Source organism: Spizellomyces punctatus, assembly GCF_000182565.1.
Source record: "Spizellomyces punctatus DAOM BR117 chromosome Unknown supercont1.19, whole genome shotgun sequence".
NCBI lineage: Eukaryota > Fungi > Chytridiomycota > Chytridiomycetes > Spizellomycetales > Spizellomycetaceae > Spizellomyces > Spizellomyces punctatus.
Genome location: NW_015971555.1, coordinates 12,451 through 28,716, shown reverse-complemented (window position 1 = coordinate 28,716; position 16,266 = coordinate 12,451). Strand labels below are relative to the sequence as shown.

General features: G+C 47.0%; 6 protein-coding genes across 6 annotated transcripts; 3 read left to right on the top strand and 3 right to left on the bottom strand.

Moving 5' to 3' along the window:
* Positions 1-348: 348 nt before the first annotated feature.
* SPPG_08029 (glycerol-3-phosphate dehydrogenase (NAD(+))) lies at positions 349-2,687 on the bottom strand. Its single transcript, XM_016756181.1, has 5 exons — positions 1,899-2,687; positions 1,365-1,822; positions 989-1,297; positions 755-896; positions 349-692 (listed from the first exon to the last, which is right to left on the bottom strand). The coding sequence occupies exons 1-5, from the start codon at positions 2,132-2,134 to the stop codon at positions 617-619; spliced, it is 1,221 nt and encodes a 406-aa protein (XP_016604476.1). The 5' UTR covers positions 2,135-2,687; the 3' UTR covers positions 349-616.
* SPPG_09518 (uncharacterized protein) lies at positions 2,462-4,377 on the top strand. Its single transcript, XM_016757690.1, has 2 exons — positions 2,462-3,725; positions 3,796-4,377. The coding sequence occupies exon 1, from the start codon at positions 3,100-3,102 to the stop codon at positions 3,532-3,534; it is 435 nt and encodes a 144-aa protein (XP_016604475.1). The 5' UTR covers positions 2,462-3,099; the 3' UTR covers positions 3,535-3,725; positions 3,796-4,377.
* Positions 4,378-5,587: 1,210 nt separating this feature from the next.
* Positions 5,588-6,890, bottom strand: SPPG_08028 (MJ0936 family phosphodiesterase). The gene is made up of 3 exons (XM_016756180.1): positions 6,686-6,890; positions 5,710-6,584; positions 5,588-5,655 (listed from the first exon to the last, which is right to left on the bottom strand). The coding sequence occupies exon 2, from the start codon at positions 6,536-6,538 to the stop codon at positions 5,885-5,887; it is 654 nt and encodes a 217-aa protein (XP_016604474.1). The 5' UTR covers positions 6,539-6,584; positions 6,686-6,890; the 3' UTR covers positions 5,588-5,655; positions 5,710-5,884.
* Positions 6,891-7,740: 850 nt separating this feature from the next.
* On the top strand, positions 7,741-10,131 carry SPPG_08027 (1-acylglycerol-3-phosphate O-acyltransferase). Its single transcript, XM_016756179.1, has 11 exons — positions 7,741-7,983; positions 8,076-8,081; positions 8,173-8,195; positions 8,261-8,295; positions 8,383-8,540; positions 8,604-8,632; positions 8,706-8,874; positions 8,927-9,055; positions 9,115-9,198; positions 9,284-9,486; positions 9,549-10,131. Exons 1-11 carry the CDS (start codon positions 7,745-7,747, stop codon positions 9,935-9,937), a joined length of 1,464 nt encoding a protein of 487 aa, XP_016604473.1. The 5' UTR covers positions 7,741-7,744; the 3' UTR covers positions 9,938-10,131.
* Positions 10,132-11,110: 979 nt separating this feature from the next.
* SPPG_08026 (uncharacterized protein) lies at positions 11,111-11,981 on the bottom strand (the record flags this gene model as incomplete). The annotated part of the gene is made up of 3 exons (XM_016756178.1): positions 11,111-11,377; positions 11,439-11,629; positions 11,705-11,981. The coding sequence occupies 3 exons, from the start codon at positions 11,979-11,981 to the stop codon at positions 11,111-11,113; spliced, it is 735 nt and encodes a 244-aa protein (XP_016604472.1).
* A 525-nt stretch (positions 11,982-12,506) lies between these two features.
* Positions 12,507-15,172, top strand: SPPG_08025 (uncharacterized protein). The gene is made up of 12 exons (XM_016756177.1): positions 12,507-12,780; positions 12,850-13,024; positions 13,102-13,185; positions 13,263-13,305; positions 13,388-13,536; positions 13,612-13,743; positions 13,830-13,982; positions 14,067-14,272; positions 14,343-14,423; positions 14,506-14,659; positions 14,748-14,847; positions 14,926-15,172. Exons 1-12 carry the CDS (start codon positions 12,577-12,579, stop codon positions 15,020-15,022), a joined length of 1,578 nt encoding a protein of 525 aa, XP_016604471.1. The 5' UTR covers positions 12,507-12,576; the 3' UTR covers positions 15,023-15,172.
* The last annotated feature ends 1,094 nt before the right edge of the window (positions 15,173-16,266 follow it).

Genomic DNA, 16,266 nt, shown 5'->3' with positions numbered 1-16,266 from the left:
ACAGAGTCAGAAAAGGACGGCAAGAAAGGTTGACGCCATGACCAGAAGCTATGTCTCCGGCGGCTGCAGGTGATTCGTCACCAAAGGCCTGCATGTTTTCGAGAAATGCTAGTCGCACTCAGACCCTGATCAGCACCGATTGATAAGACTGAAAAAACCTAATAAGCGACTTGGAAGGACGACGGGCATTGTTGAGCGTTAATGCAGAATTGAATTGGTGAAGACCATGAGATAAAACTACATTATGTAACAGATGATGACAGGACCAAGGGTGGCCAGAGTACAAGCGTCCGCACCTGTAGTCTTCTGGAAGAAGACCGGAGGCATTGCAAGCGGCAGGAAATGTACGGAACAGCCCAAATCAAAGCTCTGTAGAAGAGCACAACCGATAGCCTGCAGGAGCACTAGCAGTTGACAAGCGCAGTTGAGCTGAAATGGACGAAGCCCACAGGGGCAGCACCACATTCACATATCTACAAAGAGAGATAGACATAGATACTGCTACTCTATTAGTTTCGTCACCGTTTGGGCTAGATGCCAAAGGCTGCTCTATAGTACTGGCTATCAATCACGATATCCTTGCCTATGCTATGATGTCCCTTCAGCATACAACTCTTTAAATCACCTCGACAAGAGACTTTGGTGGCAAACCCTCGTAGCAAATCCTGTACACTGCGGTAAAGAATGGGAATCTGCGCGAGTTGGAAGTAAGCCCCTCGATCGGAATAGCACGGTGGCCTGAAGGATCACTTACTGTTCCACCATATTCTTCGTTCTCAAAATCTCATTAACCTCCTTAGCGGTCAAGGTGCCTTGAAGCTTCTGCCCATTCAACATTTCTTTTTCGAGTGTCTCGAAAGACTTGCCTGTCCGTACACGGGCCTCCGCAACACGACCTAAATATCGGCATCGAGCGATGTATATTCAGTGCTCAACTCTAATGATCGGCAGAAAAATCTGCAATTGTAATTATTCCAGTCTTGCTTACGATTTCTGCCACCAAAACATGTGGTGATCACATCCGCGACACCACAGCTTTCAAAGAAAGTTTCATCCTTTACGCCAGAGTAGAATGTCTTTGCAAACTTTTTCATCTCCATAAGACCAATCCGGATAATGGCAGCTTTCGAGTTTTCGCCCATCTTGAGTCCATCAATGAACCCAGCACCGATGGCCACGACGTTCTTCAGAGCACCACACAGCTCCACACCAGCGACATCATCAACGATAGCCACGCGGAAATAAGGAGTGTGGAATATCTTCCAGAACGCTTCCCCGTTAAGGCGATCGGTGCAACCTACACTTACGAGGCAGTCAGTGTACTCTTCAACTAGTCTAATCTCTACACCACATATGTTGCGTACCGATGGTACTCTCACAAAAGTTTTCCATTGCCACTTCAGAGGCAATATTCGCGCCCATCAAAACGCTCACGTCGATGTCCAGATTCTCCTTAATCAGATCGGAGATAAGGTGAAGCCCTCCTTTTGATATGTCGACACCCTTAATGAGTGATATTGCCCGAGCATTGTGGTGGATTTTTCCCTTGAGTTGTTCACACACTCCTTTCACAAATTGGTGGGGAATGACGAAGACCAGGAGTGTCGCTCCTTCAACAGATTGCAAAAGGTCCGGCACGGCGACGATATTTTCGGGAAGTTTCACATCAGGGAGGTATTTTACATTTTCGTGTCGTGTGTTTATAAGCTCTGTGAGTCGCTGTCCCTGGACAATTTCCTCGTAAACCCACATGCGGACCTCGTTATCGTATTCATGGTTCTGGAGAACATTTCTGCCCACAATCTTTGCTATTGCAGACCCCCTAGCAAAGTAAAGGAAAGAAAAGTGAGAAGACAGCCCAAACATTGTATTGCACTTCAGTAACAGCGGTAACGCACCAGTTCCCCGAGCCGATAAGACAAACCTTTTCTTTTGGTGTTCCTGGCATTGTCACTGTTAAAGTGTATGTGGAGCGAGAGAGAGTAAGTTTAAGGGGGAATCTACTACGGGTATATACTGGTGCAGAATGGAGAGTACAGCGATGAATCTGCCAATGTGTAATGGGGGACGCCAAAGCAGAAAAAAAGGTGAAGAACGGCTGGCGGTTGTTGACGCTGCGGGTTATCACAGACATCAAGAACAAATTGAATAAGCAACCGTGTCTCAACGGGAATTCCCGAAGCCTCTCGGAAATACACGACGGCCGATTGCGTAAGCAAACGTGGCTTCAACGGGAACTTCCGAATTCAGAAATGAAGCAAGTTGCTCATTTCATGACGATAACTTTGTTATTTTTCTGATGCAAATGGATATCGATCAGTATCTGATAGATGAGCATATTGACGGTCTTTTATCTAGCATCTATAATACCATCTCGTCATTCACTCTGCCAACACAGGTTGAGTCATCCTGGCGAAGCTCTTATGTGGACCACTCTTGCAAACATCTTTAGATCGCTTGTCTGAGGCACTGCAATCTTGATATCCGACCCTCCTCATATTCATATTGCTGATAAGGTTCTGATGACTTTGCGGGTTTGCGACAGCTATTGCTGACATTGACACATCAGATCTGATCCAGCATGCCCTTGGATAAATACTAAACTTGGCACATTTGTGCTTCCGGTCATTACGTCCCGTCGGGTTAAGGTGGTAAGCCAGCGGATCTCATGCTGCGGGGTGAGCGCAGCCTCGTCTTCTGCATCGTGTGTTTGGTCCGGATGATTTCGATACACTCGACAGACACGCTCGCCTTTGAATTCGTTGTGACTCATCTACGAGAAGAAGGAAGTTTTTACTAGAGTTTGGTTTATCTGAACTCTGATCTAACAAAGTAGCTTCTTGACTAAGACATTTGTCGTTTACTAAGGAACCGCCTCATGTCAAGTCTTCCGCCATTGAACCAATATTCCGGGAAGAAGAACTCGCATATAGCCGTTGCAGAAAGATTCATGCGCATGTGTGCGAGCCTGGACGCAATCAGGCCTGTTTATAGCCGTGCCATACCGTACAAACAGTCAGCACAAATTATCCTCCCACTGTTGATGGTGAGGACTATTTAGTCACACATTTAAGGCACTGGCTGAGGTACGAAAGGAATATGAAGTCTAGTATCTTCACTGCTAGAACACGTTCCGGAGCGTCGCATGACCTATGTAGGTTGGCATGTGCTGATCGTCGAAAGCAGCTCCCATCTCCGTTACGTATCGCACTTGATGCACTTCCTGATGGATCATGGAAGGCAGATAAAGTAACTGTCACATGGATTGTCTGCTGGCTTTCGAATATCCGGCCACCCGTAGGAGACCCAGGCTGGCAGATGTTTGAGTGCTCCCATCTCTGTCTATGTTTTGATGGAAGAATCAATCACAGGGACAACCGGATCTTTTGCGTGTCACCTCAATGCCTTGTATGGGAAAGCAAGGCTGTGAACCAGAGTCGGGGTAATGATTTCTGTTTGCGACCATGCCTCCAGAGTGGGTGTGCAAAGTCTCTCTGCACATGTCAACAGATTCATGATCCTCCATGCCGGTGATGTGAAATCAGAAGTTTCAACATGCTGCGGAGCTTTACTTTTGTGCACATTATCATCCAGCACCTCTTGCCAACCTAACCCAGTGAAGTCAGAGTTGCGGAACATGGATGCTGATCGTTGCCGTCTTATCCACTCCCCACTGTCACAGGAGGCAGCCCTCGAGATGCTCAGAGTGGTGCATGATGGCAACCGTAAGATGAGCTGATTTTGGCTGAATTGTGTCATAAGGACAAAACCCAATTGTTTTGTTTCCCGAAGCAGGACGCTTCCGAATATGAAAGCTTTTCAGACTTATCGAATACAATCCGGAGAGAAATAGCAGTAATGCTCCTTCGACTATCGGACATATGATATCGACAGTTTCGAACATAACAAGCCGGAACCTTATGGGTTACTGTACTGACCGTCCACCTGGGACCGTCCGAGCCGCGAACTGACGAATGGCCCCATTTGATAGCTATAGGATGAACCCCGTTAGGGTCACTAATCCTGTTACCAATTGGCTGATCGTCTTCAACAATGGCAGAGCAGACCATTTAAGGAAAAGAGCAGCCTCGAATTGGGTAGATAGACAAGGCGGTAAATACTGAACTCTGTCAACGATGTCGATATTTCCACCAAGATTCCAATAGTTTCGTGTTGTCATTGAACCTGACGTCTGCTAACCTACAAATGAATAGAAGAGCGCTTTAAAAAGACGGTACAAGTCCATTATAATGTTCCTCAACTTACCTGGTTCTGTTGATAACAACTGAACTTGTGACGCCTCTTGAGACGACAGTGCTTTGGATGCATTTGTTTGAATCCTTGGGTGAGGGAAGCGTCCACCAAGCTGGAGATTAGCAAAATAGAGTTCGGAAGGCCTGTGTCGTCACACACCCTTCATGATTGTCGTCGGTATATCATAATTCTCAAGGAATATGATTCGAGGATCGCACCATCATCACAATTTTGGATATGAACTACGTTCATATTGATGAAGGATTGGCTCACTACGATTGGGTTCTGATAAACCGGAAGGTTTTCAGAATGCCAAAATGCCGAAGTGGAATATGGGTATCCGACAAGGACAGTTTTCAAAACTTTCATTGTGCGTCATCATTCCAAATTGAGACACGGCGGCTATTCGCACCTATGTGGCTTCTTGCCGGACGATGCTCGCCTGCGAATTAGGAGTCAGGTCCACCTTATGAGTCGCATCAGGTTGGAAGCAATGCTGGGGGAGTTTCGTATGCACGGCTGTGACAACCACAGGAGCGGCGGTGGTGGGGGATTTTTGCTATTGGCAATATCAGCAAAATCGACAAGCGCAAATGTTATGGAGAGATGCAGTCTTATGGGTCAAGCTACATGAATGAATAAATTTGTCCTATACTTATTAGTAGGTCACACTGGACATGACTGCATTTGTTCACTGGGTGGAAGGCACGGCATATATTCCGGATCATGAGACTCTACCTCTGGACTTTGAGGAAGTCATTGCTGGGACAGGAACAGTAGTAAGCACCACCTAAATCAGCCGGCTTCCACAGGTTAGTCGCACTTCTTATTGGTTCTCCTTCAACCATACACTCGTCAACGTTGGTATAAATCCATGTGATGCGAGACCAATAACTGGACTGCTTGTTCCTTCCCAAACAGTGATAGCAGGCTGATTGCGTATCAAAATTTAATCGGATACTCGAGCACTACTCTGATGTCGGCGGGTTAGCGCTGGGTTCAGAGCTACCTCGGAGTAAAGACATCGCAGTGACTTATTCATGCGAATTGATGAGGACTTGAGGCAAATAGCCCTATCTGGTGCCAAAGATCCGCTTCGATTTACGCCGGTTGGAATATGAAAGTGAATATACTGGCTCTTTCGGCTCGTACAGCATGGCCTAGCCATTCCATGCATGGCATCTTAGTTGTGGTACTGCAAGGTATTTCTTTACCGGCTGAAGATATTGCAAGATATCGTATTGCGGAATTTAAACATGCTATTATGGGCGGGCGGACGAAAGACCGTGTGAGCATCAGGCGTACGGGATAATTGCCGATATTCAGACCTTAGGGAAATGCACGACCTCCACCAATACCTTGGCGCTGGGAAGGGTTCTGCGAAGGGCGCGACAAGAGGAACTGGTACGGTGCGTTAGATGATGGGTTCTCAGTATGTTCCTATACGAAGCTTACAAACACAGGTTGACTACGAGTCAAGCAACAAACGATATAGTTGTTTGAATATCTAGATCGAGGAGATCTAGCCACGGCGGACTGGTTGTTGACAAATATCTTTTGCGAGACACGTGTAAAAGCATGGCCTGAGCATGGGAGATGCACAGGATCAGAAATCACAACAATGGTAGTCTTAATCATACAGTCTTTTTGTATAATCCAGTTTCTCCACCCGCACCTCCCCATTGATAAGCTGGTAAACATACATAACGACTGCAGCGCCTTGTATATCCATCAGCACGAAGCTGGCCGTGGTTTCTGTCCCCCCGGTAGCAGCCGTGGTATTACTGATTGACCCCCCTACAGCGCCGCCCTCACCGGTCGTCGCCGCAGCAGCAAGTGTTGGCCCCGTCGTGACGCATTCAAATGCGCCCGTCGCGCTGCCGGGATTGACGAAAAACCTCCCTTCATGTTCAAATGCCTCAAATCGGTGCGTGTGGCCACTGACCAGAATATCCACATCCATCTCCCGAGCCATAATTCCCAACGTGCGTGCATCGCCCCATGGAATCACCTGATGGCCGTGTACTACCCCAATACGCAAAGGTCCATGCGTCACAACTCGGGACAGCGGTGCAGTTGGTGTTAGAGATTCGTCCATGTCTCCTTTAACGAGGAGGATATCCGATGCGACAGTTCTAAGGTAGTCGAGTGTTTCTCGAGAGGTCAGGTTCCCTGTGCAGATAATCTGTTGAATTTTTCCGGGAACGAGTAATCTTTTGAACTTGGACGGCAAGTCAATGGCTCGGTGCGGGATGTGGAAGTCCCCGATGATTAAGACGAGCATTTCGGGATAGGCTCGTCGATTTAAATATGGGACGCCCTGCTTTTATCTTCGTTTCAGGAGCATACCAATGGAAACGTTAAGAATATCGCCATGTGACCTGAGCAAGTTCCCTCCCCCCTGGCAGTGAAGATGGTGTTGGCGACTCACCGTCTATCACGCACTATCAGTCCCCAAATCGTCGTAAAGCCTTGTAGATGTTGCACGCCAACAGTCGTTGGGGTATTCCTTACAAGAGTTCTGGACTTATGACGGCGATGGCGACCAAGTTTACAGATCCACCTGGTTCTCGTCAAGAGCTGAGTCAATGACCGTAACACGTGACGCCAAATGGCAATGCCTGCGCTGATCACGTGAGTGATGATGGTTGTTAAAAGTAAGGATGCAACCAGTCTACCCGGATGTCTGGGGAAAGTTGGAGCAACAATGTCACAAAAGGAAATGCACGCTGGAAATGACCCCGACAGTTGCTTTTGTTGAACTTGACATCAGACCAGGCTGGACGGCACATTTCACTTCCCAAAGATAGTGCAGACCATGGCAGTTCTCTCAATGACTGACTTTTTTGATACAGGGATTGCTTTAGGTCTAATGTTGTAGGAACGTCAACAGTTCGCTTCACATAAGAGATGGGGTTTGCATGATTTGCTGCTGCCGGTAGGAAGCCGACAAAGCCCAAACATCTCCATCAGTGAGGCATGAGGCGGCGCTGGGCTCTTAGCCATTTCCTGTTGGAAAATCAACCGATTAATGATGAAGGGACTCTTCATTACGTTGGCCACTGTAAAAGTCACGTCGCACCGTGAAGGTATCTGTGGTGATAAAAAACCAATGTGTAGAGGGGTCATTTTACGAACATTTGCACTTGACTTGCCAAAAGGCACGCTTTTGTCGCGATAACACCGGAGGTAGAAAGTACTTGTGCTTTGCCAAGCTCAGAGTGTGACAGCCGCCGCACAAAGCAGTTTACAGCCATGTTAAACGAAAACCATAGCTGACGGATACTTCTATGATCTCCAACATTCCATTGACTGCCTTCAGATGCTGATATGTTTGGCTTTGGGCCGTTCGATATTGGGCCTTTGCGTAAGTTTATCGTTCAACTCGTGAAGAAAGACTGGAATATGGGTGCAAAGCCACATGAACACAAATAGAGTAAGCCGACCCCCCAAAATTGATTACGGCCCCCTCCGGATGATCACACGCTGGATGCGAACGTCACTGTCGCGCTTGGAGAGATCCTCAGGTTTCCACTGCCAAATGTCTGCAATGGAAACTCCAGTACAGAAGCGTGAACTTGGAGACCGCACACTTCTGGCTGGGAAACACAAGGCAAATTGGGTATATTGGGTTATATCGAAATGGGTAGACTTTGCAATGTCCACCTATTATCGTGAGACCTTCGTCACGGGCCTCGAGAACCTTCCTACTGACCGAGGCTGTATTGTGTGAGTATTATGCCACGGGCCAATTCTAGTCATCTTCTAGTTACAAACCGGCCGTCTCAGCGTCTATTGACCCTTGGTTCCGTGTGTTACAGTGCGGCGTAAGTGAAGCCGATACCTTGAAGATGTACATGTGTTAACCAGGAAGTCCTTCTGTTCCAATATCGACTTGCGCGTAACGTACTGCTGTAGTAATCACTGGAATATGGCTGTTGGTGCGTTTTTCGCCCAATGTCGACCTACTGTTTGGTCTAAGAATTGACTTTATCGACTTGCACAGATATCGGTGCACTCATTCAGAGCTGTCCACGAAAGGTACCTATTTTGCGCACGGATTTCTTAGCGCTTGGTAGAATCTTACAACTTTTTATTCTGCATAAATCTTGTCCCGCATACTGAAAGGTTCACTTTTGGACGAAAGCTGAACTGTTTATGGGACCTCCCGGGGTAAAGCGATTTATGCAGGCCATGGGATGCCTTCCGGTTAACCGCAACTCCCGGTCCGGGAAAAAAGAGTCTAATGAAGACTTGTTCGAAGCTACAATTGAGACACTGCTGAAGTATGCCCCTAAACCCCGAGCGCTAGTCACATATTTGCGTTAAAAATCAATTGATTTTACCAGGGGCGGAGTCATTGCCATTTTTCCGGAAGGTATTCTGGATCTCATTCCTCCACAGCTTCCAAATCATGATATGGTGATGAACGGCCGACTTTCTCGTCGTAGGAACAAGCCATCATACTTCGCATTTGACTGAGCTCAAAGACGGTGCAGCTTGGGCGGCTCTTCAGTTTGCTGCCGCGATCAACGAAACGACCGCCGTTGCGCCGGTGGTGCCAGTTGGCATAACGTACGAGCCGAATAAGCACCACTGGCGGACATTTGTACACGTGAGGTTGGTGGACGGAACTCTATGAGTCGGAATGCAAGCTAATCCCATACCTTAGGTACGGCCAACCCGTGGATGTAGCGTCATTTGTGGCTGAATTCAAGGAAGAACCCCGTGCGGCTGTCAAGAAACTCACAGCGAAACTTCAAACGTCTCTGGAGTCTGTAACAATCAATGCTCCAAGCTGGTAAATTACAGCTCTCGGTACATCTGTGACGAGCGAATCCTGACATCTGTATTCCATAGGCATACCCTTGAACTAGCTTCTAAAGCACGATCTATTGTGTTAGGAAGGGAAGCGGCGACACGAGATGTGAAGGTCATAAATAGGTGAGCATTAATGAGAATCAAGACACTGACAGCTGCTATCCGTCGACGTCGACCGTTGTGCAACTCAGACTCAACCACCTTTCAGCATCTTAAAGTTGTTGGATGGCAGCGATCCGATTGCGACGACCGCTCACGCAAAGTTGAAATCGTATTCTGAACACCTCAAGATGCTACAGGTAACGGATGAGGATGTTGAAACAATGGCAACTCCGCACGTTCCCTCGCTAGTGTGCGAATGCTTGTATCATTTATTCGTGTCTGCGCTTGCCATGGTTGCAATCTTCCCATGTGAGTGGACGTCGTTTCGCTTTTCTACATTATCCACAAAACATTAATTTCAGTTTCTGCAGCTTTTATGGTACACCTTCCTTCTTTGCTTGTAGTTGGCCTTCTGTCTAGTCGAGAAACCTTTGAAGAGTCGAAAGCACAAGTACAAATTTTTGCCGCTCATGCTGTGGTACCTTCGACCTATGCGGCCTGGTATTATTTTTGTCGGAAGCGCTTCGGTGTGAATGGATGGGCATCTGCGATTTGGGTCTACCTGACTTTGGTGGGCCTTGGCGTGCTGTATCTGCGGCTAGAGGATATCAGGAGGGAAGCCTTCACGCGTTTGGCCCGCAGTTGGAGACTGCTCCGCGTCTGTGCGAAAGGAAAGGGTACTCGACAACTTCGAATCCTTACGGAAAGGCGGGTCGAAGTCCGAGAATCATTTTTAAGGTTATTGAAGGATGGACTGTAGCAGCAGAAGCTGCCGTTGGAAGGTAACCCTCCCATCTACGAGACGACTGTCTGAGGCAAGCTACCACAACATGCAGATCCTCTACCATAGATAGGGTCATAACGTGACAAACACTACAAATAACACCCTCTAAAGTACATTATTCTATCCTTGTTGTTTATAACATGTTGGGAGCAACAGTTGCCCAATTTACACATCTCACAGCGCTCATTCCACTCGGCATCCACTCAACCTCTGCATTGGAGAAGGGAAACCCAGGGCCACATCAACTGATCACCAGTCTCCTCGATGAGGAAACAACATGGGGATTTATTGAAAAACCTTCACATGCCTCCGGAACAAACCCATCCCCATTGAAATATGGTATTGGCAACGACCCACAGCTATGCGATAAACTGTACAGAAAGTGCCAAATACGGAGAAAGAGGAGGAAATTATCGGTACCAACGCCAGTACGAGCACCGGAACCATGAGCAGCTAGCTAGCCAACCACGATGTCGACCTGGCCATCGCCACGGAACGACACCGATTCTACATAACAACTAAGCCAACCGGAAAGCCGTACCTCTAGTTCATCAAGATGATAGACTAGGGAGATGCTAAGGTTGCTGGCCTCCACTCCTCAATTGCCACAATGAGATGATATCCAGCCAACCCATACGCAGGAACCATATTGAGTACTGCAAGCGCGAGCGTGATCGATAGTGTGAACGGCAGGAATCTTTCTATCATATACGGGAGCGAAAGCGGAAGCATGCTGTATGAGGGTATGATCGACCCAAGCAGGAGTGCTTCGTACAGTTCAAGTGGTGAGACGATTTATGTGATGTTTCGGTCTGAGAGAGTGCGAAGTTGGAGGATGCAGATTTGTGGGTGAGGTATGTAAGGATCGAGACAGGTTGTGTTTGTCGAGCAGAGTGCTTCCGAGGTGCAGATTGGAGAGGTTTAAAGGATTGTGTAAAGGGGGAGACATGATCATGTTTCCGTATCGGGTGCATTGGGTCGTAATTGAAGACCGCGGAAGAGGGTTTGTGGGCGTTACGTCGCAGCAATCCAGGATTCCTTCAGATTGGGCCAAATTCCAATTGTTATCGTCAACGCACCATCCGCTGGCCGTCCCCAATTTCGTAGCCTCGTCCCAAATGACATTCTCCCATTCTCGATTGCCTTTGATTAATTTGCGTTGACCCATCTCACCGTCTCGCCCACGACCAAGTGCCCAGCCAACGGCGACTCGTCCAGAACATCCAACACAACAACCCCTTCGCTCCTCCGGTACCTCAGGAACACCCACGACAATCCCCACAACATACAGAACACCATACCGACCAGCACCACATTGTGCCACACTCCCGCACAAACGATCTTCAACTTCTCAGCAGGCCTTAACAAACCCAAACTCGCCTCGCGAAGAGTTAGAAACGCGTCAGGTACGAAAACCTACAAAAATATCCCCGTCTCCTGAATTGGCACAGCCAACGTCGGCAATTGCATGTCCCACCTCATGCACCAGCGCACAAACCAGGATACCCGAAACATAGTATCCCATATCGCTCAACGGTAGATTTACACCAGGCATAAGGGCGACCAGTCCTTGCGTGTTTCCCATATGATTCGCCAGACCGCCGGTGGAATAAATCCAATCCACCTTGCTTCGAAAGTCCTGCACCTCGTCACTTCCTACCATCTGGCCTATCATGATATTGCGGAGTATGTCGTAACCGTAATATATCAAAACTCCCACAGAGGCAGTCGTCCATCAGGTACCAGCCATCATCTCCCTTCCGAACCACCACTTCCATAACCCATTCCATTCTCTGCCTATTCGAAATACCGCCTGATTAAGGACAGTTGTCGTATATCGAAAGAAACCGAATTGGTAGTGGAACTCTGAATTGTGAACTCGAGATGGCGGTGTCGAGTAGGTTGGCAGGAAGGACGTTCTACGACGTGAGCGACGTTGGGAGCGACCGCAAAAGGAGAGGAGAAAGTAAATGAATGACCAGATGGCGAGGAGGGAAGTGACCAGGGACAGGAGGGTCATCGGACGAGGGTAATGGAGGTGAGCATGGTCGAAATGGAAGTGAGACGACGGAAGTGTGAGATTCTTGTGCGCGCACAGTCATCCTATTCTGCCATGGCATAAGCCAAAGCCACAGCTGGCTGGACTCGCTTTCCATCTGTCGAGTACAGTTTTGCCGGAGATATCTTATAATACAGTAGAATAACTCGGCGTGACCTGGAAAGCACATGACGCCCACGTGTACCTGTCAGCCTCGGCAACCCCAATTTTAATATAGGGTTTTTGACTTTCAACAATGAAATCAATTTTACAATGAAATCAACAAACGCAAAAGAACAATGCTTAAATAATAAAGTTATGCAAGATACCAGTAACCTGGTGCCGAGCATGACCGAAGCTTTTGGATTAGCTAATTACACCCATTTTAGCGTCGGTACATGTAATAACCAATAGCTGTGTTCCATGATTGTTCTCGACGAATTCTATTGTGCTTACATGATATGTTCGTTTCCAAAGGCTCCGATTTTTCACTGCAGTCTCTTCACCTCATTTCGCAAACGTCTGTTGAGATTGGAATCATTGTTCTCATCACCAATCCGAAAAACACCTTGCAAAGATGTCAAGCCGCCGCGAAAGTCGCGTGTCTGAAACCAGCGAGCTGGAAGAAGGCAAGGACAAAATCAGCGATTTGGCGAATGAAGCTCGTCAAACCCATGCCACAAATTCCGGCTTTCTCGGATTCATACGTCGTTTGCATATGCCTCTTTTGTTGTTGGCTCCATCGTTGTTGATTGGGATGCTGGCTGTTTTGCTCGTTCCGGTACGTTTGCGCCGCATTACCATATGTTTTGTGGAGTGTGTATATTTTTTACACGCGCAACGCACATAGGTGTGTTACTCCCTCATTACCACAGGAAACACGAACACCAAAGAGCTTTCGGACAATCTTTTGGTCACCATGATGAAGAGTACGGAATTGGGAATCAGAAGTAGTCTGGAGCCGTTGAAGAGGGGGGTGAACATAGTCGGAGCCGCGGATCAGATTGCAAAACCAATTACCGTGGGTAAGTTACAAACCAACTATAAACTGGTTGCAAATGAAAAATAATCGTGGGTTGAATTAATTTGTTGGAAATTTTAGATCGCGCCAATATTTACAATAACCTTGTTAATCAAAAAGAATTGATAAAGTTTTTGGCGACCGTACAAAAAACAGGAGGAACAGGTAAGCCGCAGTACTCTGCAAAAAACACAACCCATAATCAAAACGCTAAAGCACATGCTCTTTGTTTTACATTACAGACAGTTGGACATGCTATTCGCCCAAATGGCTCAGTGGTTATGGGTAAGTAACAAACGTTGTCTGCACACCACACGAAAAGGACTTTTTGTCACAGCTCCTAATCGAATAATTGTGTGTGGGGTAGACCCGAGGACCCCATCAACAGTACTACAATCTCCTGGGTCTTCCTTTTACCCTCCCGAACTCCTATCCCGCCATACAAGGATGTTGTGATAGGGTTGACGGACGACACGTTGGCTCCCAAGGCACAACAGTATGCCTTGAATCAAACCAGTTGAGTCCCCATCCGTTCTTTTGTTACCAATACCAGGACTGTTCACCAATTTCTTCGCTACCGATTCTATTTAGCATACGAGATCATCGGTCCACTGAATACAGCTGACCCCGCACCCTTTGCTTACGACGTCAGTTGGAGTAAAGTTATCAGAAATATCCTCAAACCTCCCAACGGGACAGTTCCCACCGATAATTTTATGTCTAGTGAGTCAACGTTCGAGAAGGAGGGCATTTCTTACCCTCCAATTGGGCTCAAAACTTATGGATGTTTCTTTTTTCATTTCTCTAAGTCACAACCGATAAGACGGGGTATATGGCGATCAGTATGGCCAAGATTTACCTCAGCAGCTACACCGGTACATATTACGGATGTGCGGCTACTTTGGGACTGTCATCCACGTGGAGTGCCATTTTGGAACAACAGAAAATCACCGATGAGACAGGTATGAGCTATATAGTCGCCACCTATTTGTTCCCTTTTTTAAAACCAAACGCTCTTCTCATCTCACTTTCTCTGTACATCGCAGTCATCGCGGTACTTGACGACAAGCTAAACCTGGTAGCCAGCAGTTCTCGCGTGGGTGCGTGGAAAGGTGTAGGAGCTGTCGATTTCTCCAACGAGACGTTTTCTCCGCTGTTGGTTACGTTCGTGAAGGATAAATATGCAAGCATTGCGAATGTCCCGCTGCGGATCGAAACCTATATGGACCAGATTGATGCGAAGAGGGATTGGGTAAGTTTTTCCGTCCGTAGCCATTATTTGAAAACAAAAACTAAAACGCTGAAATGCATTTCACTCTTAGATGATTTTGGTCACCAAAATTCAATTCACCAATTATCCAGACGATATTATGGTACTCATCTCTGCAACTCCTCGGGAATATGTAAGTATCCGTCAAACTCCTTCCTTGCATCTCTTTCCCTACATACATCCTCATCAATAAATCTTTCTTTCGACATCGCTAGATTTTCGGAAAAATCGACAAGGCCGCCAAACGCGCCATGGCACTCTCCATCGGTCTCGGTGTAGGAATCGTCATTGTTGTTTCCGCACTTTTCGTGGCTGTTACGATGCCTTTGTCCAGGTTGGGCAATGCGATGCAGTTGTTGACCAAATTGGGTAAGTAAAAGGAACAGAGTATTTATGATGACGTTCACAACCCATGCTGTAGGAACCATTTTCTAATGTTGCCGTTTTTTTCTTACAGATTTCGCAGCCTTGGAACAAGGTCGGATCCTTGAAATCGACAGTCACATTTCCGAAGTCAGAAGGATTCAGGCAACATTTGGCACGATGGTTAAAGCTTTGTACGTTATCTCGTGTCCTGTTGACATGCCCTTTCTGTTCTTTCCCTTTTGACATCTGCGTTTTTTGCGTGCTGACAGCGCGGGCGGTATTAAAAAGAACCGGGAAATGATCGCACGGACCGTGATGTCTGGCGGGGGTACCAGCTCACCGTCTCAGCGTCCTAGTATGAAATGAAGACAATAGGAAGATGCATTATACTGTTGAGGGTGGACCTGCAGATGTTGGAGGGTCGGGATGGAGATGATGAAAATGCTTTGTTTCTCTTTTTTCAGTTTTGTTTTGTTCAATTGTATTGGAAAGTACCATGTTTTTCTTGCGGGTGCATCATTCCTAGCTACTATTCGCTTCCTCCCGTTCGCTGGCTCTCTCTCTCTCCCTTCCCTTCTAGCTTGAGCCAAAAATCATGGATGACATCTGCAGTAACAACCTTTACAGATTCCGACCTGAACCACATCTTCACACGACGGTTGACATACTGATCTGACGAGAGTCTCACCACGGGCAGCCAGAAAGTCAAAAGTAGTCTTGCCGACCGAGGAGTCCACAAGCATGCATGTCCGAGTTCAGATTATAGTAGCAAACGTATTCAAGCAAGTGGCCCAGGGTCTCGTAATATCCCTGCTGTGAGTGTAGCCCATCCAAAAAAAAAATGAATCTAGATTTCATCCATTGAAAATTCTCTGTGGCTAAATATAGGTCTGTATCCTCAAAGATGTGTCATTTGTTCCCAAGCTCAAGAAGAACTTGTTTTCAGTGAGAAGAGCCACTGAGAATGGTGCCAAAGTGGAATTTGGCAACAAGGATGCTGCATCAAGACTTCAGACAGTCCAGAAGCAATCCAGGGAGCTCTAGGTGGCAGATTATACATGTTTCTTGCAAGAAAACATGCAAACAGAGCCTCTGGAATGAGTTTGGACCTCTGCCTATTGAACTTAACATTTGGAACACTGATTTCCCATGTAGAAATCACTTCTGAGAGGCCTAGGAATGCCATACTGCTTGCCTGATGAAGTGGTGCCACACATCAATATATTTGGTCCTTGCATGATGTGTTGGGTTGTTGGCAAGTGCTATGGCACCCTGCTTGCCACCATATAATGTTGTTGGACTGCTTTGCTGATGTCCCAGCTCTCCTAGAAGTATTCTGAACCAGATAACTTCCTTGGTAGCTTGATAAAGAGCCATGTACTCTGACTCTGTTGATGATAGAGTGACTGTGGATTGCTTCTTGCTTTGCCAGCTGACTGTACTGCCACCAAACTTGACAAAGAAGCCAGTGGTTGATGTTGAGATTCAGGCTTAAACCATGCTGTGTGATCTATAAATCATGTGAGATCATGCTGAAATGTCATCAGACAATTCACATCTGATTTGGCTAAGTTACAACGTGGGAAAATGGACTTAGAGTAATCAGAATG